The sequence below is a fragment of the Loxodonta africana genome, chromosome 18 (assembly GCF_030014295.1).
Source record: "Loxodonta africana isolate mLoxAfr1 chromosome 18, mLoxAfr1.hap2, whole genome shotgun sequence".
In the NCBI taxonomy this organism is placed as follows: domain Eukaryota; kingdom Metazoa; phylum Chordata; class Mammalia; order Proboscidea; family Elephantidae; genus Loxodonta; species Loxodonta africana.
In genome coordinates this window covers 34240724-34268246 of record NC_087359.1, presented here as the reverse complement: position 1 = coordinate 34268246, position 27523 = coordinate 34240724, and the positions used below count along the sequence as shown (strand labels likewise).

The 27523-nt window shown below is 54.1% G+C and overlaps 2 protein-coding genes across 4 annotated transcripts; both read right to left on the bottom strand.

Annotated features, from left to right (window-relative positions):
- Positions 1-673: 673 nt before the first annotated feature.
- On the bottom strand, positions 674-27295 carry ZNF385C (zinc finger protein 385C). 2 transcript variants are annotated; one of them, XM_064271083.1, is made up of 8 exons: positions 27046-27295; positions 8503-8651; positions 6366-6476; positions 3842-4007; positions 2732-3025; positions 1976-2172; positions 1540-1650; positions 674-1076 (listed from the first exon to the last, which is right to left on the bottom strand). In XM_064271083.1, the coding sequence occupies exons 1-8, from the start codon at positions 27293-27295 to the stop codon at positions 843-845; spliced, it is 1512 nt and encodes a 503-aa protein (XP_064127153.1). In that variant the 3' UTR covers positions 674-842. The 2 variants fall into 2 exon arrangements, with proteins under 2 accessions (XP_064127153.1, XP_064127154.1); XM_064271084.1 differs by having other exon boundaries at positions 2732-3022.
- C18H17orf113 (chromosome 18 C17orf113 homolog) lies at positions 8973-18406 on the bottom strand. Of its 2 annotated transcripts, XM_023553696.2 has the most exons (3): positions 18350-18406; positions 12934-13670; positions 8973-11674 (listed from the first exon to the last, which is right to left on the bottom strand). In XM_023553696.2, exons 2-3 carry the CDS (start codon positions 13474-13476, stop codon positions 10190-10192), a joined length of 2028 nt encoding a protein of 675 aa, XP_023409464.1. In that variant the 5' UTR covers positions 13477-13670; positions 18350-18406; the 3' UTR covers positions 8973-10189. The 2 variants fall into 2 exon arrangements, with proteins under 2 accessions (XP_023409464.1, XP_064127150.1); XM_064271080.1 differs by lacking the exon at positions 18350-18406 and having other exon boundaries at positions 12934-18197.
- Positions 27296-27523: the final 228 nt, after the last annotated feature.

The window sequence follows — 27523 nt, the reverse complement described above, 5'->3', positions numbered from 1 at the left end:
AGCTTCGGGTACAGAGTTATAGGGAAAAGCTCTTCATTAGGGAGTCCTGGGGGATTTAGTGTTAGCTGGGTCCATAATCTGAGGGTGACCTAGGCACTCCCCCCCAAAAAAGCTGGGATTCAGGGGGAATCAATGAAAAGTCAGGAGAAGGGGGCTTTTGTAGGGTTGATCATTTCCTGTATTCAAACTGGGCCTGGCCAGAACACTCTTACCTATCCCTGTCCTAACCCCATCCAGTTAAACCAGATGAGGCCCCCAAAAGCTTTCAGCCCCAGCCTCCGGCGCACCTGAGCACTGCTTGGCCAGAGGGCTTCGAGCTTTCCCTTTCTCCTCCACAGTCCCCCCACGTTCCCATGATCACCTTGTTCCGGATAGCCCTGAACTCAGACCAGCTTGAGACCCAATCTCATCTCCAGTGATTCTCCAGAGAATCCAGGGCCTCCTCCCCAGCATGGAAATGGAGGTCAGAGACTGTCCCCAGGCTGGGAGAGGCACATGGGTTTAGGGCTTAGATGAGAGCACCGTGAGGCTGGGGCAGGGATTTTGCATAGATCTTTGAGAATTATCAGTCAGCTCCCTGGAAACCGGAAACCGGGCTGGAAAATGCAGGGGTATCCAGGACTACCCCTAGGAGGTTGGGGATGGTCTTGAGACCAGGGGATACTGACTTAATCCCCAGTTCAGACAGGAAGTGAGGGGTTCCTGCCCTTCAAACTAGTCCAGCTCTTCCTTTTTGGGCAGGACCTGCTAGACTGTAGGTGTAGAAACAAAGGCCCTCTGGGGGTGAGGAGGAGCCTGGGTGACCAGTTGCAGGGAAGTCAGCCCTGGCCTCCCCAGGAGGGCTAATAGGGGGCGAAGACGATGGGTCCTGTGGCAGGGCGGATGGCTCCTGTTGGGGTACGGAACAGAGCTGGGCCCAGGATCGGAGCTGGGAAGAGGGTAGTGGCTGTGGTAGGGGCAGGCCGCAGGGCTAAGGGCCCTGGCAGGGCACAGATGGCAGCCGCGGTGGGGAGTGGACTGGGCAGGAAGCGGGCTGCCAGCGTCTTGGTGAGTTGCTTCTGCAAGGCCAGTTTTGACTACAAAGAAGGGAAAGAAACAGACACAGTCCCTGACCCCAGAAATACCACCAGTCCCTGAGCACCATCCTTGGGCTTTTTGCCACAGGGAAAACGTGCCTTTTAGGGTTCCAAATCTAAATCCTCCTCCTTCCCACCCCCAAACATCCATTCCAAAGGGCTTTCTCCACCACCTGTCTTCCTGCCCAGAGGGAGGAGAATATGGGGGGAGGAGTGGAGATGGTCTCCAGGAGATGCCCACCCACCCCTTGCTCCTGCCCCTAAGTTTACTACCCCAGCCCACCTCCCCGGAAATTCCTCAGGGCAGATCCCACGACAGCCAAAAACTGAGCCCCAGCTCTTTGCCTGCCCAGGCAGCCCCCAAGGGAGTGGCTTCCTTCCTGTCTCACCCCGAAGTCCCCCAACTGAGCCTTCCTCTCTGTTTTTGACCCAGGTCCCAGCTGTGTACCCTGGAGACAGATACCTTGAGGATACTCACGGCCAGCGCTGCGTGCTTCTGTAGCTTGCTGTGCTGGCTAGAGGTTTTGGGGGGTTTCCCAGCCAGGCGGTCTTTGTGCCTCTTGCTGCTCATGTGCTGATGGATAGACAAGACAGACAGACTAGGAACAGGATGAGGAAGTCCAGGGACCCCAAAACTATCCTGACTTCTACCTCACCTTTCCTCTACCCGTAATTCACGTATTGAACGCACTTACTGGGTACTCGCCCCGGGTAGGCCCTGGGAAGGAGAGGTGGCGCTTGGTCTTTGCCCTCAAGGAGTCCCCACCCAACTAGCCTCACCCCTCTTCCTCCAGTGCCTCTCTGCTCTGCCCCTACCCCCATCTTCTCTCAGGCTTCATCTCCAGGCCTGCACACCCCTCATCCCTCCTCCAGCTCCAGTCCCATCTCGCTTCTTTCACCTGCTTGAGTTGAGTCTCTGAGTTGACCTGGAGCTGGCAGAGAGCACAGTGGAAATGGGGGTTGGGGCCCTGCCGACCCCCTCGGACCCCTGTCACACGCTTGGCCTTGTGTCCGGCCCCTCTGCGGGGCACTGGGCGGCCCCGGCCCCTGTGGGGAGCCTCTCGCTGGCCTTCCACCATCCACCGATGCTTAGCTCCTGGGGGGAGGGAAAAAGACGGCCTGTCAGCACCCACAAAGGGGAGTAAGGGCCGCAGAGACCCCCTCCAAACTGGCACAGCTTGGCTGTCCCATACACCTGGCAGCTGCGCTGCATGCCCATCCTCTCTACCCAGTGAGATTTCTCATCGTGTCTCCACAAGGTTCTCCCAAGCTTCTCCCATTTTGTGCCAGCCTCCCCCGAGAAGGGCCTTTGTAGTGTGACTGGGTGGCTTCCCCTTTGCTCCAGTGTCCATCCCTTCCCTGGTTCTGGCCTAAGGGGAGATGGAGCCGGCATCTCCTGCTGTCTCTGGAGTGACCCTCCAGAGGTTTAGTGACCTTCAGTTCTTGCTGCCCCAGGCTTCTCTTCCCAATTCCCCCTCCCCAGGGATTACGGAGGAGACCCAGGAATGCCCACTCAAGAACAGCTGAGCACAATACTTGCGTTGCCAGGCCCTTGAGGAAAGTGCCCAGGAACTCAAGCCTGCCCACACCTGGGGAGGGTGAGTCTCCCTGCCCCTGTCCTCCCCCCCGGACACTGGCTGGTGGGGAGCACGTACCTGTGTTGTGAGCCTGTAACTGGGAGGTGGAGTTCACTGTCACCTTACACGTGGGGCAGTAGAGGCGCCCCTTCTCGGTCCTGCCCTCCCCATTCACACTGCTTCCTGCTGCAGCTGCCGCTGGCTCAGGCCCTGGGGCCTCTCGCCCAGGTTCTGGGGAGCAGGGTGGGCAGGAGGAAGGAGAGGAAGAGGAGGCAGCATCCAAGAGGTTTGAGTGGGTTGGCTCCCTGGGCATGGGGTCCAGAATCAGTGGTGATTGGAGTGGGGGACCTGGAGAAGGGGCTGCAGGGGCTGCTGGGGAGATGGGAGACATTAAGTAAGAGTGCAGGGCCCCAAGTGGATTCTTGAGACCATGACTTTAACACTGACATGATGGGGGTGGCATGGCAGAGTGAAGGCTCCCTGGTGTTGGAATGACCTGTGCCAAATTCCACACCCAACTCTCCCACCAACTCAATGGGCAGACTTGGGCCTCTTTGGGCCTCGGTTTCCCCATCTGAAATCATAAAGTTGAACAGGCGGTCTCACAAAGCCCTTGTAGTCCTGATATTCTACAGTTATTTCCTAATTGTTCAATAAGCAGAATTACCCAAAAGACACGTAGTAGAATCTTCCCAGCAGCACTATTCATAACCACATAAAACTGGAAACTACCCAAATGTCCATCAGCAGGAGAACAGATAAAAATAGTGGTATGTTCATGCGATGGGATACGATGCAGCAATGGAAAAGAACAAGCCAGCTATACGCAACAACGTGGCTGAATCTTACACCCATAATGAGGTACAAAAACAGCCAAACAGCAAAAGCCTACACACTGCATGATTCACCAAAACCAGGTGAAGCGGATCTTTGCTGAGAAAAGTCAGGATCGTGGTTACCCTGTGGGAGGGGTGGTGCCTGGAAAGGAGCCCAAGGGGGCTTCTAGGGTGCTGGTACCAGGCTGTTTCGTGATCTGGGCATATTCTGATTGGGGAAGTCCATTGACCTGTGCCTTTCCTGTATGTGTGGAACACTTCAACCCAAGCAAAAGTAATAAGTAGAAATCTCAACCACTCATCAGAAACCAGATTTGGAGAGGGAGAGGGTAGAGAAGAGTCCAGAACTGACCTGTGCTCTGCAGCTCTCTGGGGGCCCCACTGGCTGGAGTTGGGGCTGGGGACACCACTGCCCCATCCCGGGCCAGGGTTTGCGGCTTCTGCTTGCTTTTGGCGGCCTCGACAGCCTTGACTTTTCTGGCGTGTTTGTGGCCTTTATAATGTGCTTCAGCCTGGTTCTGGGGAGGGAAGGGTATGGTGTCACCATTCATTCACTGAGTCCACGTGCCTCATCCATGTGCCAGCTCTGGCCTGGGGCCAGGTCAGAGGGAGGCGGGGCTCAGGCCACACAGGGGGAGTCTCTGTGGCTGCCATCATCATCATCGCAGCATGTGTTGGCTTTGACGCTGACAGAATGCCTTCTCATACATTAGCTCCAAGGGAAGCAGCCTCTGGCTTCACATTCTCACTCAGCCACTTACTAGCTGCATATATTTGAGCAAATCAGTTCACCTCTCTAAGCCTCAGTTTCCTTACCTGTAAACTTTGCGGTGACAATACCGGCCACATAGAGTTAAGAGAATTAAATAGGAACATGAATGACAAGTGCCTAGCGTCTACAGTAGGTGCTCAGTCACTGTTAGTTACGCGTTTACAAATAAACGAATGGAGAAAACAGAGCAGTCCTCATACCCTGGGGTATGTGCACCCCAAAACATTCATCCCTTTGCCCATTTTTTCAACTAATAGTTATTGAGCATTTGCTGTTTGCCAAGCACTGTGCTAGAAACCCTAGTGGCATAGTGGTTAAGTGCTACGGCTGCTAACCAAAAGGTCAGTAGTTCAAATCCGCTGGACGCTCCTTGGAAACTCTATGGGGCAGCTCTCTGTAGGGTCGTTATGAGTCAGAATCGACTTGATGGCAACTGGTTTGTTTTGGTTTTTGGTTTAAGCACTGTGCCAGGGGCCCAGCATGAAGGCATAGTACCTCTCCTAAAGCAGTCATCTCTCTGTCCATCTTTCTCATAACTGCTGTAATCTGATAGCCTGGAGGGAACCCCAAAATCTAGCCTGTCAGTGTCCTCCCTCCTTCGATCAAGGGTCCCTGCTTGCTACTTCCTAGCCCACCTCCCTCTGGGTCCCTGCAGTCTGATTTAGGAGATAATATTGGAGCCATTATCCCCTGTCCTAAAACGTGACCCAGCTGGAACTGAACTTAAAAGGACTCACAAGGACATACCAACTGGGCCCTGAGGTATAAAGAAAATAGCTAGGATAATCTTGGGAAACATCTTTTAGGGAAACTTTCACATAAAGAAATCATAAAACGTAGCACAAAAGACTTTCCACTCTTATCTTTTTCTGTTAGCATTTAGTGAATAGGGAGATTTGTTGGGCCAGTGAAGACCCTCCCGACTGTTGTTACTGAAACCTGTACCAATGATCGTTAAGAAAGACAATTCAAGATGTAGGATTTCTAGCCAATCTGAGAAAAGGTGAAGCTCTCAATGGTTTTGTCCATTTGTAATGTTAATATATACCTATACCGGTGACTCTGTAAGAAGATTCCTCCAATGTGGCTCTAGCAGCATGCTTGTCCATTTTCCCATTCTTGACTATTCTGTAATATTTCCTTGGACTCAGACAGACATGGCTCTGGCAGCATGCTTGTCCCTTTTCCCACTTTTGCCAGTTCTGTAATATTCTTTGGACTCGGGCAGACATGGCTCTAGCAACATACTTGTTCGTTTTCCCACTTTTGTCTATTCTGGAAATTTCCTTGGATTTGGGCAGACATGGCTCTGGCAGCATGCTTGTTCATTTACTGTTTTTGCCTCTTTGAATGTATGCTGAATAAAGCTTTCTTTTTGCTTTACTGTTAAACTTTGTGGTGTTTTTAACCCTACAACAAGTCCCTTCCTGGATCCTTTGACCACAGCAAGTCTGCTGAGGGCATCTCCCCCAAAACCCAGAGTTGTCTGGACAAAAGGCAAACCTTCCCTGGGAGGCCCAAATGAGGCTCCTCCACTACCTAGGGGCAGGCTGTGGTAGAAAGTACTCAGGCCTGGGCTCAAATCCCAGCGCTGCTGCTCACCAGCTGTGTGGCCTTAAGCAAGTCACTTAACCTCACTGAGGCTTGGTTACCTCAACTGAAAAATGGGAATGATAATACCTCACAGATGTGTCATGAGAACTAAGATGATGGGCACGACAAACATTCTGTAAGCTCTCAGGTGCTCTGAGAACTCTACTGAATACCAGGTGGTCTCAGACCAGGAGCCAGAGTGGGCAAAGGTAGTCTCCTCTTCTACAGAAGGATCCAGAACATACAGAGAGGCATAAGATAAGGAAAGGGAATCCTAGAGGGACTAGAGCTGGGCAGCAGGGATGGAGGAATAGGATAGAGGAATCCCAAGAAAAGAGAAGAATGGGGTGGTTAAAGGACCAGGACCATCTCTTCAGTGACCAGGATAGAAAATACAGGCACCCTCTCCCACCTCCCACTGATTCTTCCCAATGAGACCCTGGAACCCTGGTCTCCAGCCCTTTTCCTGCCCAATCCCCTCCCCAGACCTGCTTTCACCACCCCCTCTCACCGCTGAGTTGAACCTCAGGTGACAGATGTTACAGGAAATGAAGAGCTTCTTCTTCAGAGGGGAGGGGACCCCAAATGTGTGGCTGATGACAGCTTTCTGGACTGGGTCCATCTGCGAAGGAGGTGGGAGGCCACAATAACTCTGGAGTCTACTCTGGGAAGGAAGGGGCAGTACAAAATGCTCAAAACTAAAGACTATTGAGGAGCGACTGTGGACAGACTCTAGGAAGAACTTTCCCATCCTTGTGGGTGTTAGACACAGAAAAAGACACAGCCCTTCTCTGGCTGACTGAGCTCCATTATCTGGCAGGCCGGGCTTCTGCTTGAAGGCAGGGGGATGGCCAGGGTGACCTCCATGATCTAGCAGGTGCTGGTGGTCACCTTGACATCTCTCGCTGCCCCTCTGGACTGTCTCGTTATGTTTTGTTTTGTTTTTTTTTTCCTCATTCACAAGAATCACAACTATTGGAACAGAGACTTGGGGGAGAGACAAAGAACCCCCTCTTTGTTGGAGTTTCCTTTCCCATATTGCAGCCTCTGTGCTGGGACCTGTGGGCTGTACGTCCTGTTTTATCAGCTCTGCCTGGACAGGGAAACCAGGGGCCGGAGGCTTCCAAAGACTTCTCTGGGGAGAGTGGCTGGGGGAGGGGGTTGTGAGGGGCAGCGAGTAGAGGCCAAGGCTTCCCTGAGTAGCAGGACTCTTCCTTTGGAACATGAATTTGTGGCGCTTTTTCCTACGGGAACAAATTTGTTTATTCTATCAAACCAAGCTCCCTTTCTCAGGGGCCTGGGTGGTTGGGCCAAAAGCAGAAGTTGTCTAGGCTTATAAGAGAAACTCGCCAAAACTTCCCATGAGAAGACTTCAGAGGCTTGGAGAACAGCATGGTTTTGGAAACTTCCCTGAACACAGGAAGAGGTGCTAACCCTCACAGTACCAGGGCAGGTGGGGCTGGGAACAGAACCTCAGAGGGAATGGCCTGTAGGCTCCCAGCACGTTAGGACAACAGTGGTTTCCCTCACCCTTGAGGGACCACACCCTGGAAGAGTGAATATGTCAACAGGTAACAGGTGGGACCAAAGATCGTAGGTCCCTTCCCAAACATCCTGGACCAAGTAAGACTCTTCAGCACTTCTGCACAACTCTGAAGAGTGGGGAGGGAGGAATTCCTAACGGTAACCAAGGTGGAATTTCTGACCAGCTTATCAGGATAGTGTAGGGCTCACCAATGATTAAATCTGATTTTTCGAAATTACGTAGTGGAGTAAAATTCGTACTCACTATACTTGTCATTCACCCACATTAAAAAAAAAAGACAAACCCATTGCTGTCGAGTCGATTCTGACTCATAGCAACCCTATAGGACAGAGTAGAAGTGCCCTATAGAGTTTCCAAGGAGCACCTGGCGGATTTGAACTGCCAACCTTTTGGTTAGCAGCCGTAATGACTATGCCACCAGGGTTTCCTACACTTGTCATTCACACACATACACATACGGAAATGCATAGACTAGTATACAGACACAGCACGTAAGTTTACAGGTACAGTTACAAATCAGAGACACGTAGAAAGATACACAGGCTCCTGTCACACAAATGGCAGCACACAACCACAGACACACTCGTTGTCCCCCAAACCACACCAAAACACACTTCAGAGGTCAGATACCAAACGCAAACATAGTACACACACACAGAGACATGAAGAACTCTCAGATACACAGACACGTAAGAATTGTTTACAAACACACACGCTGGACATCAACACACTGACACACATTCACAAATAACAGAGACCTACACAGACATAAACTAAAACAGGAAGGCACACCCAAGCTGCACACAGACGCACAGAGATCATCCATAGCTGTCCCTATACAAAACTCAAGTGAAACTAGATTGTACAGGCCCCACGGGACCAGTAGCTGTGGTGTTGGAGGCGACGCCATTTTTGTTCCCTAGCCTAGGGAAGAGCTGGTTCCAAAGGTCCTTGTTGGGGGAACATCTAGTCACTCGCAGGGATGCTGGAGAATGAATTCCTGGAGAGACCCAGTTGCAGAGAACCAGACCCTCGGAGTCCACTTGCCCTGCCCACCCACCAGTTCAGCTGTGCGCCCCCCACCCACCAGTCCATCCCGTACCGTGCTGAAGTTGGGGAAGAGACTGAGCGGGGCTGCACCATTGAAGTGGAAGGCGAGCAAGTGCTTGAAGTCCAGCGGGGGCTGCAGAGGCCGGGCCGGCAGGGGCAGGGAGGCCAGCAGGGGGTTGGGGGTGCTGGAGGCCAGGCCTGCTGCAGGAGGAAGAAGGGTAGGGTCTGAAACGGGGAGCCACAGGGCCCTCTTCTACCTCCGCAGCCAGAGCAAGAGGCTGATGGGCTTCTTGGGTGTGGAGCCAGGGCAGAAACTCCTGTTTCCCTCTTCACAAAGTAGCCCACCCAAGCCCGGGGCAAGGGGCCCCTGGGCCCTATAGCCTATTTCCATCATCCTGATGGTGTAGTGGTTAAGTGCTATGGCTCCTAACCAGAAAGTCAGCAGTTTGAATCCGCCAGGCTTTTTTTTTTTTTTCTCCTCATAGCTGGGGAACCAGAGGCAGCATCCACAGGGCAAGGCTCCCAGTCCAAGCGAAATACCCTTCCCCACTTATAGAGGCAGCAGAATGGCTGAAATTAACCCCCAAAGGGAGTCTGGCCACAGGAGGGGGCAAAGGAGCCAGGGCAGGGCCCTGACACACATATCACCATGGAGACTGCAAGATGCACTGGGTTTTCACTTTATTGTAAATTAAAACCAAACCCAGGATGCTTGGGGACAGGCTACTGCCCTCCTCTCTCACTCTCTATCCCCTCTCCTGATCTCCACACCATTCATAGTCAGGGCTGACAGGAGGGGGTGGGAAGACCACGAGAATCTGAAAGAGAGTGTCCCCCCAGCTCTAGGGAAGCCCCAATTGCTTTCCCAAGGAGGCAAAACCCCTCCAAAAGTCCTGGGTCAGGCCCTGAGGTACAGCTCTGTGGTTCTGGAGTCTTTGGTCTTCAAGGCAAGGGCAGGGGAGGGCCAGGAACTTGGAGAGCCACCAGACTTTAAGAACAAAAACTAGAAATTTAGTCCATTTGGGACTTTTTTAGACCATGTCATTTCAAAACCAAAAGAAGTCCTTTGAGATTTTTGTGTGTTAACACTACGAAAGGTAGGATAGATTTATTTTACATTTAAATATTTATGTCTATCTACACGGCCACATACAGAAAGGCCATCAGGCAGCCTGTGGGGGTGGAAGGAAGGAGGCCACCACTGTCTCCACAGCTGTGCCCTTGAACTGTTTATGTGCAGAGGGGGTGCTGTGCTGTGTGTCAAGAGTGAATAAGGAAGGTCCCAGTTCCCCAGTCATATCTGAAGAGAAGAGATACTGCCAGGAGTGGGGCTAAATAACAGCGAAGGACCCATTCTCTGCCCCTCAAACTGCCACTTCCCAGGACCCAGTTTTACTCCTTCTAGCCAAGACTGAACTCTTCTAGAGTCAAAACTTGGACCAAGACCAGAAGGGGAAAGGATGGGCTACTCCTCACCAAACTTTGGAGAGAACAGGAGCCATTTAGGGGGCCCCAGACCCCAGCATCTCTGCCTACTTGCCCAGGTTCCTCTTCACAGTCCACAAGATAGGGTTAGCATGGAGCAGAGGAAGCCCGGGGAAGGTGGACGGGAGGCCTCAAACATCTGGGAAGCCACAGTTAGTAGGTCAGCCTGGGAGCAACATCACGGTCAAGCCTGGCTTGGCCCATAGGGTGCCCAGGGCCCCAGACTGGCTGGATTGAGAAAAAAGTGGGCCTCCTCACATGAGCTGCGACCCCAGGAGCCCCTTCCCCCACCCACTCTCTAGGAACTCTATGGCCAGCGCAAAGTCAAACTCTTGCAGCGGGGGCCCGTCCACAGCGATCTTCACCACTTGGCCACTGCGGCCTTCCCCGGCCCCCGCCGGCCCCCACCACCGCAGCTCCCGGCTGCGGCCGACCTTGTCAAGGAGGCCGGCGCCCGCGGGCAGGGCCAAGGCCAGTGCGGCGAGAGCTGCGAAGTCCGGGAAGAGCTCATGCAGCTCGGAGTGCGTGCATGCCAGCTTGGCGCAAAGCGCCCGCGGCCCTAGCCGCCCAAGGCTGCACACCACGCGCTTGAAGAGCGCAAAGTCACCCAGCGCGCGCTGGCGCACCACTGCGGGCGCGAAGGCGCGCAGCAGCAGGCGTAGCGCCCCCTCGCCGTGAGTGACCAGCTCCTCCGGCGCCTGTGGGTAGCGCCGGGGGTCGAAGACGGCAGCAAAGGCGGCCACGGCGTCCAGCGCTGGCCCGGGGTAGGAGTCCCGCAGTCCTGTCCGCATGGAGTCCAGGAAGGCCCCCCGCAGCCGGTCGAAGCCCCGGACAGCGGCCTCGGAGTAGCCGGCCAGCTCCACACCGCGGTAGGTGCAGCGACTCTCACCCCCTTCGGGGCCTGAAGTCGCCAGTTCCTGAAGGAAGCCCTGGAGGCGGGCCCCACCTGAGCTGCGTTGTGCTTGGAGGGAGGCAGCGGTCGCCATCACTAGGGGCTGCAGCAAGGCCAAGTCTGGCTCCTCTGGCTGCAAGACAAGTGCGAGCTTCTGCACAGAGGGCAGAGCGTCCAGCAGCAAGTGGGTGAAGGCCATGAAGGTGAACTGGCGAAGAGCAAGGGCCAGCGCCCCAGCAGTGGGAGAGGCTGGGGCTGCAGCCTCCAATGTGGGCACCAGACGAGGCCAGGCCTCAGCCACTGCTTCCACGATGGGCAGTGCTGAGGCCCAGGGCACTGTCCGTGGCCCTGCCAAGTCAATAGCTGCAAGGTCCAGTGCAGCCCGGAGCTCAGGGACCATGTGGGAACTAGGGCCACCGTGCAGGCGGAATAGAGCATCCAGTATGCTTTCATATTCACCCAGGTAGGAAGGGGGCTTGGGGTCTGTCCGGCCAGGGAGGCAGTGTAGTTCAGTAAGCAGTGGGCAGGCAGCCCGGAGCTGCAGGCCCACACTGCTTAGGCGGTCACTGGGGAGGCTGGAGCTGAGCCAGGCCAGCTTGGGTGCGGGCACACCGAAAGCCTGCAGGATGTCCAGGAGGTGACCAGCAGTGGCCTCACCCTCCTGTAGCTCCACACTGCCCAGAAAGGTGGTGGCAGGCTGGCCATCGCAGGGGGACACTGAAGTGGCAAACAGGGCCAGACTGTGGGACTCAGGCCAGTCCTTCGTCTCATCCAGCACCAGCCCCACATATGGGGATGCCCTCAGGCGCTGACAGTCCTCCGTGTGCAAGACACTGGCAATGGCCACCTAGGGCAGCCAGGGAGAGAAAGGGAGGGAGGACAGAGTTAGGCTTGTTCTGGAGGGGGAGGCAAGGAGTGCAGGGTAGTGGCTTTGCTATTTGCTGGCTGTGTGACCTTGGGCAAGTCACTTCACCTCTCTAAGCCTCAGTTTCCTTAGCTTCAAAATCAGGCTAATAATACCTGCCCCAATCTCCTCACAGGGTTGTGGTGAGGCTCAAATGAGCTCATAAATGTAAAAGTGCTTTATGAATCATAAAGTGCTCTAGGAAGGCTAGTTTTTCATTGTGTTTTTCTATAGCATCACCCCAGAGTCTGCCTTATTCCTGGTATTCATACTCCACTACCCAGGTTGGGGGTTAACTGATTGACACATTTATTCCCAACTCCTGACCAGTTATGCAGGGTCCCGGCTGTGTAATCACTGTCATTTCTCTGTAGGATAAGATCAGCCCCCTGCTCCTACCCCAGCCCCCCAGGACCCACACAGCTGGTACCTAGGACAGAAACTTCAACTTGCATGCCTCCAAGGGCCGTGTAGGTGACACTGAGCATAAAGTGGAACCACAGGGGATGGTGAAGACCCTGGCAAGCCCATGTCCTGCTTTCCAACTCCACCACTTCTTGCCATAAAGGCATGGTAGCCTAGCTTCTCAGTTGTTGTTGTTAGGTGCCGTTGAGTCGATTTTGACTTATAGCGACCCCATGTGACAGAGTAGAACTGCCCCATAAGGTTTTCTAGGCTGTAATCTTTATGAGAGCAGATTGACAGGTCTTTCTCCCACAAAGCCTCTAGGTGGGTTCGAATCATCAACCTTTTGGTTTGCTGAGTGGTAAACTCTTGTGTCACCATGGCTCCTTACAGCTTTTCAGTGGAAGTCACAAATCCGGACTTTTCTACAAAATCTCCTGATTTTTCAAGTTTGAAACTGATTTAAGTTTTTAAAAAACATTATGAGAATCAATAAAACACATCTGTGGGCCAATTATGCCCCCGGGCCACCAGTTTGCAACCTCTGGCCTAGGTAGTAAGGGGAGTATCCCTTTGCCCCTGAGGACAGGGCCTTCTCTGGCCTTATCACTGTTATATCCCCAACAGTTGGCCCAGGACCTGGCACCTAGAAGGCCCTCAGTGAAGGCCCTGATGGGTTGAGGCATGAATGAAGTGCCCTGGCCCATGGTGGGCAGGGCTGGCATGCTGGGGCTGTGCCCACTTGGCTCAATGACCTCCCTCCCCAAGCCCTCCCCATGCCTCTGGCTGCCACCCACCTGCATATCCCTCACCCTCCTGGGGCTGTAATGATTGTGGTGCTCGGTGCCCAGCAGTGCCTGGCATAGGTTGAATCTCTGTAGCTCCAGCAGGGCAGAGCAGCGGTCATCGGGCACATCCTCCTTGGCCATGCAGTACACGGTGGTCAGCACAGCCACTTTGGAGGGGTCCACCTCCACCTTGACGCCCCTAGAGGTGGAGGTGGAAACCAGGCCTGGGTAGGCCCCTCCTCCCTCAGCCTGGCCCTCGAAAGTGGGCTGGCCCTGGTTGACGGCCAGAGCCTGGCGGTGGGCTCCCGAGGTCACATGGCGCAGCAGGGCATGGCGCTGGAAGTTGTCAGTGCCCACAGTGAAGGCGTTCTCGGCTTTGCCATGCTTGTTCCGCACCAGGGCCTGGCGACACTCGAGGCAAAACATCAGCTTCCGCTCGTAGTCAAAGTCCAGCCAGGTAAACTCCTCTTTCCAGTGCTCGTTGAAATAACGCTTGCACTTTTTGTTGGAGTTGGAGGCCTCTCCAGCTGGTTTCTTCCCAGGGGGCACCATTCCTGCTTGTTGGGCAGAGGACCTCCAGCCCCCACCCAAATTCTCTTGTCTCCCCAGGCTCCCCCACACACAGAGGCACCTCCCTATGCAAGGGGAGGTGGTGGGAAGGCAGGAGGGGGGCAGCCCGCCAGGCTAACGGGGACCATCCATCTAACTTATTCAGGAAAGCTTATTTCTGCTCCACCGGTGGGGGACTAGAGATGAAAGAGACAAGGGAGAGGTGTTAGGGTGTCCAGTTTAGGGTTGGGTGATACGGTTCACACTGCCTACTGAGCCCTCCCCAGCTCAAGGATGGACTGGACTCAATGGGGCAGGGGCTATTGGGAGTGGGCGGAGTCATGCAAAAGACCATAGTGAATTATCCAATACTCTTAAAAAAAAAAAAATTTTTTTTTTTACTATGGAGGAATGGGGACCCCGCCCCCTCTGAGGGTCTCTTTCCATCCAGGACATTGGCTTTGACTGCTGAAGCAGCTCAGAACTTGAAAATGTCAGAGCTGGAGAAGGACTAGGCACCATCTATGCAACCACACTCTATAGATGGGAAAACTGAGTCCTGGAGACAGACAGTGGTTCTCAGGCCTTAAAAATAATTTGTGGCTGAATCAGGACTAAAACTCAGACCTCCTGCCTCTAGCCCAAGGGATAGCTGGTCGCTTCTGCCCATTGTCATGAATTCCACCAGAAGGAAGGTAGCACTAAGCTGAACTGCTTCCAGAGCCTCAGGACAGGAACTGGAATTTGTTTTCTTTGGAGGGGTCCTCCTTAAACACACACACACACACACACACACACACACATACACTCACCATTCATGCACACCTTAGTGTGGTTCTGTGAGGGGGTACCTAGAACTGAGAGGTGCTTGGGCGGAAGGCAGTTTGCTGGTTACTCTTCACCTCACTCCCACTGCCATTCCCCTAGGCCCCCACCCCAAGCAATTCAGGACCGGAAGGCCATGTCCAGCTACTGACCCAAACCTGCCAACTCCATCTCCTAATTCTCTCTCAAATCTGTCCCCTCCTCTCTACACCTAATAACAACAACCATTTATCAGCATGAGCGAGCTGGACCCTATGCCAAGTACTTGACAATGATTCCATGAGGAGAGAAATTACATGCAGTCCCCGGATTATGAGGCATTCCGTTCCTAAATCTGTCTTTAAGCCAAATTTGTGTGTAAGTTGGAACAGTTAGGTATGGTTAGTATCTAACATCAGTTAGTCAAATGCTTGTCTTAGTATTTAGTACATACTGTACCTTTTTATACATTAAAAAAAAAAATTAAAGAAACACTTCCAGGTACACTAAAACATCTTTAACATAATTATACAATAATAATAATGTTTTGATACATGTCACAAAGTAGCACCCATTTGTTATTACAAACCATTGTATGTACGTCGAGTTTTTAATATAATACCCTTTACTGGGTTGGTTCCTAACTACCAGTTGTACATAAGTCGGGCATTCATAACCCAAGGACTACGGTACTCTTGCAAGTCCTCTGGGAGGGAGGACTTATCCTCAATTTGGAGAGGAGAAAACTGAGACTTAGCGACTCCAAGTGACTTAACCGAGATTCCACAACTTGTACGTGGCTGAGGCAGAATGAGAATCCAAGTTCTCCTGACCCCAAAGGCTACCCTGAGACCCTGTCCTGACCACCCCTCTCCCACCAGCTGGCAGACGTCTCATTCCCCAAATTTGTCTCCACCCAGCAGCCAGAGAGAGCAAGTTCAAACACCAATCCAGCTACGTCACTCCCTTGCTTCATCTCTTCCATGGTGCCCCACTGCTTAAGTCTACCAACTTCACTGTGAAGCAACAAGACCCTCCCCAGCCTCTGAGTACCCCAGAGCCCCCAGCCACTCCCGTCTGCTCTGCCAACTCCAAAGGCTTCCCATTCCACCCATACCGGGCTGTTACCCTCGTTCCTGCCTTCACCCTCTGTGCCTCCTCTTTCCCTAACCGAATTCGGTTCATTCCTGGAGAGCAGTTCAGGCAGCCCCTCTGCCTCCCTGATCCCTTCACCCTGGGCTGGTACTCATCCTCTGGTCTCCAGTAATTTCCTGTGCATAACTCGTAGTGACACAATATGGTGAACACAGGGATTCTCTATGTATCTCTGCACTTGGCTCCTGGAAGGCCAAGATCACATTTGTCTGTTTACCCCAGAGGCTACTCAGAAGAAAGTCTTGGAGATCTGCTTTGGAAAGGTCACAGCCTGAAAAACCCTATGGAGTGCAATTCTAGTCTGCACACATGGGGTTAGCATGGGTCGAAATCGACTTGACAGCAACTGGTTTGGCTTTTTTGTTTTAGTGACTGTACAGGGCTGGACATGTAGGTGCCTCTCAGTAAGAGCTGGTTGTTTAAAAGAATAAAAGGATGAATTTTGCTATATGAAAAACTTCCTGTTTCTGAACTCTGAGGAAGCAGTGGCTGTCTTGTCCCTCCGGTACAGCACCCTAAATGAGGCCTGGCATGCAGTGGGTGGTAAAATGAGGGCAGATGAGAGATGAGTGGATTCCCAGGGACAGCCCCACATCCTCTGCTTTGCCTTCTCCTTCTTAGCCACACCTCAGCCTCCAATGTCGTCTCCTCTTCTTCTTCCCAACCTCAAGCTGCCCAAGAATTTCAGAGCCATCTGTGCTGACTACTCTCACATGTATAACCCCAGACTGGGCCACTCCCCTGGGCACCGTGCCTCTCCATCCAACCACCTTCCTGACTTGTCCAAATGGAACTCTCAATCTGTTCCTGCAAAATATGCTCTACCTGCCCAGGTGCTCCAGCCAGAAACCGTTTCTTCAACCCCCACTGTCTCTCACTCCTAGGACCTATTCCATCCACAGGTCCTGTTGGTTCCACCTCCAACACCTACCTCTAACTCATCCCTTCTCTCCATACCATGGCCATCATCCTCATCCAGGCTGCCTTCATCTCTTGCCTGGACTAGATCAGTTGCTTCCTAATGAATTAAAGGTTTCCACTCTTAGCCCTCTTGGAGCCATTTAGTTCCCAGAAGCCAGAGGGGGCTTTTTAAAATGTACTAGATGAGGTCACTAATCTGCTTAACTTTTGATCTAAGGCCAGCACCAGAGTCCCTTTCAAGGCCTGCAAGATTCTGCCTAATGCCTGGGCCTTACTGGCTGCTCCAGTGACCACTTGAGCTTCCTTCTCCTTCCAGCTATACTGGCCTCCTCCCCAGGCCCTTTGCACATGCTGTCCTATTCCATTTCCCCTCTGGTCTTAGCTTAAGGGTCCTCTCTTCAGAGGAATCTTCCCAGACTATCCTTCCCAGAAGTCCCCCTTCTCTTCTTTTCTGTCACCATCCCCTATTCGTTCCCTCTCTTGCACTCCCCATAGTTCACAAATCTCTCCTTTTTTCTGTACAGCTCTGTTGCCTGGCTGTCTCTCTTTCCCTAAAATGTACATCCTCTGAGAGCCAGAAAGGTAACTACCTTGTTTATGTCTGAACCCCAGAGCTGGGCACAGTGCCTGGTACCCAGCAGGTGCTCCATAAAATTTGGAAAATGAATGATTAAGGAAGAGTAAGCTCTAAGTATAGAGAAAGCAATGGAGTGGGCGCTTGGGCACCTGTTGGGTGCTTAAAACAGCTGCCTTTGACATCATTTCCTCCCAAGAGCCTGTGATTCTGTGACCTTGTCCAGCCCACCATCCACAGGACCTAAGAATGGGAAGGGGCGCAAGCCCAGGGTGACACCCTTCTGGAAGCTTGTCAGACCCTTTCTGCCTACCCAGAAGCTGGCTATCCTGCTACATTCTGCAGGGGAATAAAATGAGTCTCAAACCTAGGGCGTTTTTGATGAAAGAGCAAGAAAGTAGGTATGGATATGGGAAGGCGATGATTCTAAAACGGCACTGTCCAATATGGTAGCCACTAGCCACATGTATTGGACAGCACAGATATAGAGTATTTACATCATTCCAGAAAGTTCTATTGGATGACATGCTCTTAAAAAACAGGTCAGAATCCACTGACATTCCCCCCACCCTAACCTGAGGGGGACCAGGCTGGGTGGGGTGGGATGTAAATCATGATTATGTTGGTCTGGAGTCTCTGGGTGGAACAAAAGGTTAATGTGCTCAGCTGCTAACCACAAGGTTGGAGGACCACCCCAGAGGCACCTCAGAAAAAAGGCCTGGTGATCGACTTCTAAAAAGTCAGCCAGCGAAAACCCTATGGAGCACAGTCCTACTCTGTCTGACACACGTGGGGTCCCCATGAGTTAGAATCAACTCTATGGCAACTGGTTATGTTGATTCAGTTGTGACCAAGGGTGACCGCGAGGATACACTTGTCACTAACTCAGGTCTGCACACCTTTCCACACCCTGGCCAGCTAGACAGAAGTGGAGCAACTTGAGAGACCCCTGGGATGACTGTGTAGTGGTCTAGTCCTCCCACGCCCACCCCAGCATATAAACCTCAAACCCAGTATATGTATTTGGCCCCAGGATCGTGGTTCCCAGCCTCCTCCCCCGGCTCCTTTGGGCTCCAACAGGACCCCACTCGGAGAAGTCCATGCTCCAGACCCAAGCAGGGGTGGGGCACCTCTTCCTCTGGCAGCCCGGGTGAGGTTGGGGCTCCCTTGTACCCCCTCGCCCATCCTCCCGGGGGTTGGGACAGGAGGACTGGGGAACTTCCTCTGGGGGGCGCGTGAAGGAGGAGCCCTCGGATCGGTCCCGCAGAGGCACGGGGCCTCCACTCTGCAGCCCCCGCCCCACCCGCAGGGCCCCTGGTCCCGTGTCGCCTGCCCCCTGCCCCCTGCCCAGAAGCTCCGGGAGGGGGCGCCCCGCCCCGGCTTCCAGCCCGCCTGGGCTCTCCCCGCCCCACACACACTCACGGAGACACGGAAGCCACCATCTTGGGTGGTGGACGCTCTGGCCGCGGTCTCTTTGGGCTCCGCTGAGCGACAGCAGCCACTAGCGGTAACCGGGGCGAAGAGGCGCCAGCAGCCGGCGCAGACCGGGGTCGCGGGCGGGCGGGGCGGGGCGGGGCGGGGCGGGGCGGGCGGTGCCCCAGACGGAGCTCACCTGGCCGCGCCCACCTGCCGCAGCTCGCACCCCGCGCGCTTACCGGGCATCACCAGCAGCCTCCTCCCACTGCCTGCGCTGCAGCAGGAACGACTGAGGATAAACCGCAGGAAAGAGGTTTCCCCGGGAGCTGGAGGTACACGAGTGCCTTCACGCATCCCATTATCCCGCGGTCCTAGAGGAGCTCACGGTCAGTGAGAGGCAAACAGGTAGAGTGCTTGGGAGGTTACAGTCTCCCAAGAACTCAGAGTTCTGAACAAAGTGCTTCAGCATCACGCAGGAGCCAGCAGTTAGCTAAAGGACTGCGGTGGAGTCACTTAGGCTTCACAAGAGGGTGAGCGAAACTGTACAAGGGGAAGGGCATTCCAGCAGTGGGCGGCAGAGCTACATTGAGAAGTTGGAAGTGCACACGCCGCTGGGATAGCCCCCAAATCACAGCACATGCACACACACGTGTTGCCACTTGGCTCCCGGCTACACACAAATGAGGGGAGACATCTCAGCCTCCACACCTGCCCCAGGACAGCACTGGACAGGCTGACAGGTCTAGAAGTCTGCACCCCCAAAAGGGTCAGGTGGGGGGGTCTTCTCTCATGACATCTTGCTGCAGAGTAGTCCCTCCCCAACCCTGGCCAGGGGTCCACAGTGGGACCCTCAGCTCAGTGGATGGCTGCCTCAGGAGGGCTGGTTGTTGACTCCAGTCAAACATATGAACAAAAGGAGCCACCTCCAGAGGTCTAACCGAGGCTGGGGTGGGGGCACAGAGCAGGTGTCTCCTGAAATATCACCATGACTGCAGCCCCAAGGCAGAGGATTTGGGAGAACAGCATCCTGCTATTTTGCCATGACTGGAAATGATGCATACACACACACACACACACACACACACACACTGAGGCCCCAGTCACAGATGCCAAGGCACACACACATTCCCATGGTTAGACCATCTGATCTGTGCACATACGGAGGTGGTACCCAGGCAGAGAGAGGCAAATACCCACACTGGCCCAGAGGCTACGCACGAGCACGCATGTACACACAGCTGGCAAGAGCAACAAAGACACACTCAGATTATATATGCCCCGAGGGAACAGTGCACAGGGACACGCAGACCCTGTATATGTCTATGCATAGACAATGGAAAATGATCACTGTGCAGCGTGCACACCTTCCAAAGAGAGAAGTATATACACAGGATCATATACAGACACAAATGCCCAGACCTAGGGTGTGCACACACTTCCTGTATAAAAGTAAATGCATCTGACACGTACACAAGCTCATAGAGACAAACTTAGAGTGTGTCTATCGGTCTGACTCTCACACATGGGCAGACAAAGTCATAGAGGCAGATGCTGGGTTCCTCCCAGAGGTACACAGACACACACACTTTTCAAATAATAGAAAGCTGCCATTTCTGTCACAGATAAAACCAAAACTCTGCCAATAAAATGGGAATCCAGGAGAGAAGGAGAGCCAAAGGTGAGGAGGGGGAGGGTCGGACCAGGACCCACTGTTAGCCCACATTCTCCAGCACCCCAACTCCCTTCCGGGTTGTTCAGCACTCACGGGTTGTGCTGATGTTCCAGGCCCCTCCAATGCTGGAGGAAGACCCGGCCTCACTGCCTCAGACATTTGCTTCCATGAAAGGGATTCCCAAAAACAGCCCTTGAAGAGCGTGATGTCTGTCTCCCTGTGATGCCAGGGACTTTGGCCTTGACCTCAAGCACAGTGCCTGGACCTCATGTTGGAGCCCACCTTGATTTCTGTCTGTCTCCCTATCGGCTCCTTTCTCTCTCTGCTGCCCTAACAACTCCCTCTTCAGCTCCCTAGGACCTCTCCCCCCAACCCCCACTCCTTGGAGGCTTTAAGGAGGGGGCCGAAGGTGCAATTTGATACCCAGAACCAGGGGACACAGGTTTCCTGGACATACTGCTGCCCAGATGTACAGCACTCCTGATTTCTGCACGGTGGACCTCCAGCTCCCCAACCATTCCTGCCACCCCACCCCATCTTTGTGGGCAGCCTGAGTGAGGGCTTCCCTGCCCAGTCCCAGACCTGGGAAAAGGTACCAAGGGTTGACTGGCTGTTGGAGCCTCCGAACAGATGACTTTTGAAGGCCAACAATAACAGGAAAAGGATAAGGCTGGGGACAGGGGAGGGGACCACCCTAGTTGGCCCCCTTGTCGTTCCCTCCCCCCACCGCCTGCCGCTCAGCAGTCCTCAGCACTCACCCAAGAGCATTCTCTGCCTTCTGAAGCACCACAGAGCAGCGCTGAGGAGCAAATGAAACCCAGCCAGAGAGTGACAGAGGGAATGTGAGGACAGGAGGGGAGGGTGAGAGGGAGGGACTCCTGGTCCTGCCTGGGAAGCAGTGTTCCTGGGCCCTGCCTCCCTTGCCAGGAAGGAACTGCCCATTCCCCAGTTCCCTATCTCAACCACAGGTGGGAAGACCAGGGGATTTCTCCCCAGGCATGGCAGTAAGGGACAAATATGGATACGAGGAGGAGGGTGACAGTGGGGAGGTGACCGCCACTCTGGATAGGTCCTTGCCTCTCACACTGAAGGGATGAGTTGCCTTTGCCCACAGGGACCTCCAGGGAAGGAGCTGATGCAGTCCCTTCTCTGCCTGCTGGAAAGCTTGAGCTCTCTCACCTCTGGGCTGGCTGCAGCAGAAGCACTTGTTCTCCTGTCCAGCCTTCCTCATCCTCTGCCCGCCATGCCCTTATATTTACCTCATTTTACTGAAGGGGAGACTGAGGCTCAGAGGGGTATTATTACTTCATCACAGAGCCCTGGCCATGGTGGTGGGAGAAGGGAGCACAGGTGCCCTGCCCCTCTCAGTCCAGTACATGGACCCTTGGACTTGTTCCCTGGACAATGCCAGGAAGGGGGGTGGCATTCACCTGATCAGCTAGAACCCCTGACACCCTCCTCTGCCCCCTCCCAGTCCTTTCTCCTCTGTTTTCTTTTTCCCCCTCCTCTTCCAGAAAACTGGCTGGCTGGCTACTCACCTGAGCACCTGGTGGCTGGGAGGAGGGTGGAACAGGAGGAAAGGAGACAGCCAGCCCACAGCTGGATCCTGTCTCACATTCCAAGCCCGGGTCCCAGTGCTAGCCCCCACCCCTCAGCATCCTGTCTCCACCAGACAATAACCTGTAATCTGGGAGCAGCCAATGCCCCAGCCACAAAGAAGGTCTCAGGGAGGGGCTGGCAGCGGCAGCTCCTGAAAACAGGTTTGTTAGGAAGGGGCTCTGGGGGGAAGGAGTTGCTTGTTCAGGGAGAGGAAGGAAACTCAAGCCCAGAGCTAATTAACCCACCCAGAGACACAGATGGAATCTTTGTCTTCTGTGGGCCAGGGATTTGAGCTAAGCCCCCTAATTCTCTACCCAGACAGGCCAGGCCTTGCCTTGTGGTCCCTGGGGCTGGGGAGGCGGTAATGCTGATGGTCAGGTTCACACTAGGGAGAGAGTAGTGGGTGTCCAGGGAGAGTGTGGACACTTTGATCACCTGCCACTTAAGGAGCCAAGAATAACAGCAGGAGGCACTGGTTAGACGTCAAGAAGGACTTCCAATGGCCTTGGGGGGAGCCCAGTTTCTTTGAAACAGGCACCCAAAGACCAGGAATGTAGGGGGTGCTGAGGAGGAACCAGCAACCCAGGGAGACACTAAAGAGATAGGGGACAGGCTGGAGGACTTCCGGGGCCTCCTGATGGGACTGAAATTAATCCACCTGCGGGGAGTAGGGGGTGAGGAAGGAGCTCATCAAACTAGCGACTCAGGCGTGACCTGAGCTCAAGGTCTTTGATCTCCAGATCCCAGAAGGCAGCCAGAGGCTTCTGGAGTCAAAGATTTGGAGAGGAGATGGAAGACTGATGAAGGTGCGGGTAGGGGACTGCCTTGGCCTGCTCCCCTTTGACCTCTCCCTCACCCCTCCATCCTCCAAAAGCATAGGACAGTCTGCTGCAGCCGCATCCATCTTTGCCCTGAAATGCTTTAGAGCCTGACTCCACCTCTGCTTTCCTGTCCCCGTTAGTGTCTACCCTGCACTCCCCACCCAAGGCCTCCCTGGCCATTTCTGTAAACCAGAGCTTAAGTCATTCCCGAAGTCCCCTTCTCTCCCCTTCAGTCTCATGCTGCAATGGATGAGGGGGACAGGAGGTGTATGCACTCTGAATTAGTTGGCTGGGCCAGTCCCACCAGACAGGAGGAGGGCCAAGATGGCTTTAAGAGGCCCCCTCCCCCTCCCTAGCCAGCCTAGGCAAAAGGGCGGAGGCCAGAGATGGCTGGCATATTCCCGTTTTTCCGCTGAGGATACCAAGGTACAGGGCAGAACAGTGGCCGAGGGCCCTGAAGCGCTTGGGCAGTCATCTGTCCTGAGAGCTTGCCTTCCTTCTCTGGCAGCCTCTCCCCACTCCCCAAAAGTTAGCGCTCAGCCTCCGTTAACGTATGTTGTTCTCAGGTGGGAGGGGCTAGGACCTGTGATGGGGGATTTAGAGTCTGAAATGCCCAGATTTGGAACCAAGGCTATGTGGCCTTGGGTACGTTCCCTAATCTCTCTGAGCCCTAATATCCTAACTGGTAAAATGAGGAATGAGCGCCATCATCAGCTCCCAGGATGGCTGTATGAGGAGGGAATGAGATGAGAGTGTGGGAGGACTTTGTAAATAGTTCAGCTCCTAAACAGATGCCCGGCCTGGGGCTGGGGTAGGTAACAGCTCCTGTCCAGGTATCACCCCAGGTGCTGGTCCAACATCCACATCAGAGGTTAGAGCTAGGAGCATTGAGCGAGGAGAGCTTTCTCTCTCTGCAGTTGTTTGAGAAACATCCAGAGTTGTTTAGGTGTATGTGTGTGAGATGGTCAGTAAGGTCATTGAATTCAGCCTTATAGGAGCGGTGCTGATGCCCACACCTATCTGGGAGGAGGGATGGGGGGTAGGGGGCGATGAAAGATGGCTCCAGACACATTCCTGAAGAATGAAAGGGCCTCCTGTGTGGGAGACAGATGGGGTGGGCAGGGGAAGTTGGGGGAGGACTTGGAGGAGGGGAATGGGAAAGTGTCGGGTACTCGCTGTTTCCCCATCCCATGGCCCCTTGAAGGTGTTCCAGGCTCACTCAGAGCTTCTTGTAGTTAGGTGTCATGGAGTCGATTCCGACTCATAGCAACCCCATGTGACAGAGTCATTCAGGGCTAGGGGGTGAGAATTCAAGGAGCTTTGTGTCTCTGAGCAAGGAGGGCTCTGACCCAGGGCATTGGCAAGGAAGCTCAGAGACAGAAGAGCCACCCTCTCCTCCACGTCTCCCTCCCCTTCTCCACAGACAGCCTGAAGGACATGAGCAGGAGAGGGTCTCTGCCCCACTGCCTGTGAGCGGCTGTCACTGTGGAAGCTGCCAGCTCCACAGGCCCCTAATCAAAGTGACAGTTCAGGAGGCCTCCCAGAGAGGGAGTCTCGATCAGGCATGACAGGGTGGTCCCTGCCCCCAGCTCCTCAGATCCCTCATTTCTACCTGCAAAGGACCGAGACCTCATGTGGTATGGAGTGCAGACAGTGGGTGTGCAGGAACGAAGCAGTGGTAAGGGCTCCTCACAAGAGCTAGCCTCAAGCCTCCCCACGACCCTGAAAGTAAGTGTGCCCTCCCACCCATTTTGCAGATGGTGCCCCAGTCAGCCACACCCAACGGCTCTCAACTTTGCTGTAGCTATGTAGAGCTTGGCCAGTGGGCCGGGTCTCCACCAGGGGCAAAGCTAGGAGAGGTACTACGGGTGGCTGATGGTCCCCTATGTGCTCCCTCTCAACCCCTTTCCCCACCTCAGGGGCAGTTGCTAGGTGTCCATCCTCTGGCTGGGGGTGACTCTCAGAGAGCCAAGGAGACAGGAGAGATCCAGTGAAGGGGAGGGGCATTGGGGGGTCATGGCCCGGAGTAGGCACAGAATTAACCAGGCCAATGGAGAGGAGGTTCTCAGGTGGGAACCCCAAAAAGCCAGGGTTCCCAGAAATCCAAGATCTCTCGCGCCTGCCCTAGGCACAACTGTCATCCTTCCATGTCACTTCCCTTAGCATGTACTGCTGTAAAGGTCTGGATCCCTGGCTATCTCCTTCTCTAGATTGTAAGTGCCTGGAGGGCAGGCACACAGTTCTACTCAGTGGAGTATCCCAGCATCCTGCATGGGGGCATGCACAGGGCTGGGCGGGGGTTTAAAAAATATTGGACAGATAGATAATGGATGGACAGATGATTGAGTGGACAAAGAGGTCCAACTTAATGGTCTGGACTGAAGTACTAGGCATCATGTCTCTTGGTGACCCCCCCAAACCTACCCAGTAATCAGAGGAGGGTGGCTGTGGGGAAAAGGAAGCCAGGTGAGGGATGTCTCATCCCTCTGGATAGCCTGTCTTTGCCCAAGGGCATTCTGGAACTGTGGCCTTTTCTCCTCACACCTCCCAGGCATGGTGGGAATGGTAGAGAGGGAGGGGCTTGTACCACAGGGACCATTGCCTGGGAAGTGAGACCTGAGAAGGCTGTGTCACAAGGGCCCAATGACATCCTTGGACCACAGAACTGGCCTGTCCCATCCAACACTGGCCCTGCTGTCCTGCTTCCCTCTCAGCATCCCCCTCTCTGATAACTGAACTGCCCTCCAAGTATTGCCTAAGCTGGGTCCTTGGCACCTTCCTCCCCGCCACCTCCACTCCCACCTCCCATCAGTCACCAAGTCTTGCAGGTTCTGCTGCAGAAAAGGCTCCAGAATCTGTTTCCTCCACCCCATCCTCACATACCTCCTGCTTGACAGAGATACTGAGAACACAAACTGTCCCTGCTCAAAACCCTTCAACGGTAACAATCACCCTTGGAACAAAGGCCAAACCCCCAGCCTGGCTGCACAGTCCTCACAGTAGCTCCTGCTCACCTCCCACCATGCCTGCCACATGCCTAGCACACTGCCTGCTGCTCCCAGAAAGCCATGGGCTCTCAGGGCTCTGTGCATTTGCTCAGACTGTTTTCCCTGCCTGGGATCCCCTGTCCCCTCTCCAAGACCCAGCTTCAATGTCACATCTCCATAGCGGCCCCTGACTTCTGAGAATTCATCTCTCCCTCCTCTGACTTCTCGCAGCACCTGTACCCACATCTATTAAGCCTGCAATTATCTTGGAGTAAACTTATTTGCATGTGTAGTTATTTAGGCAACTCTTTTCTGACAGGCAGGGAGGATGCCCTTTAAAAATATGATCTCCCAACACAGTGGCTTGCACCTAGTAGGTTGTCAATAAATATTTGAATTAAGGAGGGATTTTTGAACCCAGACAGACAGACACACACATTCCAGAGGCACCCATATAGTCCGATACACTTTTGTTGAGAGTCACACGCTGGCGTACAGCCCCACACACTTAGGTGAAGGGAGTTGGTACTGGCCAGCAGAGCACTCCCCCGACCGTTGCCTGTACAATGACCTCTGCCTGGAATACCCCTTCCCCCTTGCCCATGTCCCAAGGTTCCATGTCCCGCCTCCTTCAGGAGGTCTGTCCTGGCTCCCCCCACCCCCACAGCCCCCCCGCCCCCGCCGTGGAACCGCCCTTTCTCCCTTGTACAGGGGTGGGAGGATGTCCCATGGTCGGTCTCATCCCAAAAGACAGATTCATCCTTGCGGGGGGGAGACTGAGCCTTATTTATCTCCAGCCCCCAGCATGGTGCAGAGAACATAGTGGATGCACCATGAATATTCACCAAAAGATCAGGCAGTCCTGAAGACTTGAGTTCAGAGTACAGCCCAAGGGCAAATCTAAAGGTGGGGCTGCAAGGTGAGTTTCCGGTGGTGGCCCCCAGAAGCCAGGTGGAAGTTTCAGCCCTCCCCACCTACCCACACTGGGCTAGGTTCTGAATCTGTCTCCCTGCCAGCAGCAGCCCGGCTCTTCTTATTCTCCCCATGGCCCTTATGTGCTGTCAGCTGGAATCACTCTCAAGGAGGCATTCACCCATTTTGCCCAGAAATCCGCCTTGCAGCCAGCTGTCCCTCCAGTACTTGTAGCCAAACCTCTGGAAAGTCAACCCAACCAGGCACAGGCAGAAACTCTGGCCAGGAGTCCAGTGGCCAAAGGAGGAGGGGCTTCCCCTGGTCCCTCAGTCAGAGACAGAGCAGAAGCCTGGGGTACCCGCAGGTGAAGCCCTTGTCCGAAAGACTATTCCTGCCAGGGGGCTCCAGACAGGAAATGCTGTTGTATCTCCTGCTTCTGAAGGACCCAAAAAGACCTCAAGAGGAAGCCTCAGACCTAGAGACCCTCAGATCCAGAGAAACCCCGAAGAAGGGTTGTCAGGGTATAAAACAAAATTTGATAGGGTAGGTGAGGGAGCCCCAGACTCAAAGACCCCATTGAGGGCACGCCAGACCAAAAAGTCCCCACAAAGGGAGGCCTCAGACCCAGAGCCCCATACAGTGGCCCAGACAGAGAGATCTTTTCCAGGGGCCCAGAACAAAGTTTGTGGGAACAGTGCCCTCCACACTGACCTGGCCCTGAGGGAGTCTTCCCCAAGCTGAGCTGCCGAAGCCGCCTCTGGTGGGCCCGTCCCCCACAGTGCACCTGGGCCTGGGCTGCTGAGTTCAGCTGGATATTACAGACATCGCAGAGTGTGTACGATGGCCGTTTTCTTTCCCGCTTGGGCTTCGGTGGTTCCGAGGGGTGAGGGGGGCGCTCAACAACTCCAGATATGGGGGGCTCCTTCTCATCAGGGGTAGATGGGCTCAGTGGCCGCTTCATACCTGAGCAGGTGGGGAAGGAGACAAACAAGATGAGAGCGTAGTGGTTGTGAATGAGGGGTTCAAGACTTGGAGATGCCTGAGCCCGATATCCCAGCTGAAACACCCCAGCTTCCAGAGACTCCCCCAAACCAAAGATGGCAGAAGGGAGCATAAAGGCATCTATTTTGAGCAAAAACCAACCCCATTGCAGTCAAGTCAATTCTGACTCATAGCAACCCTATAGGAC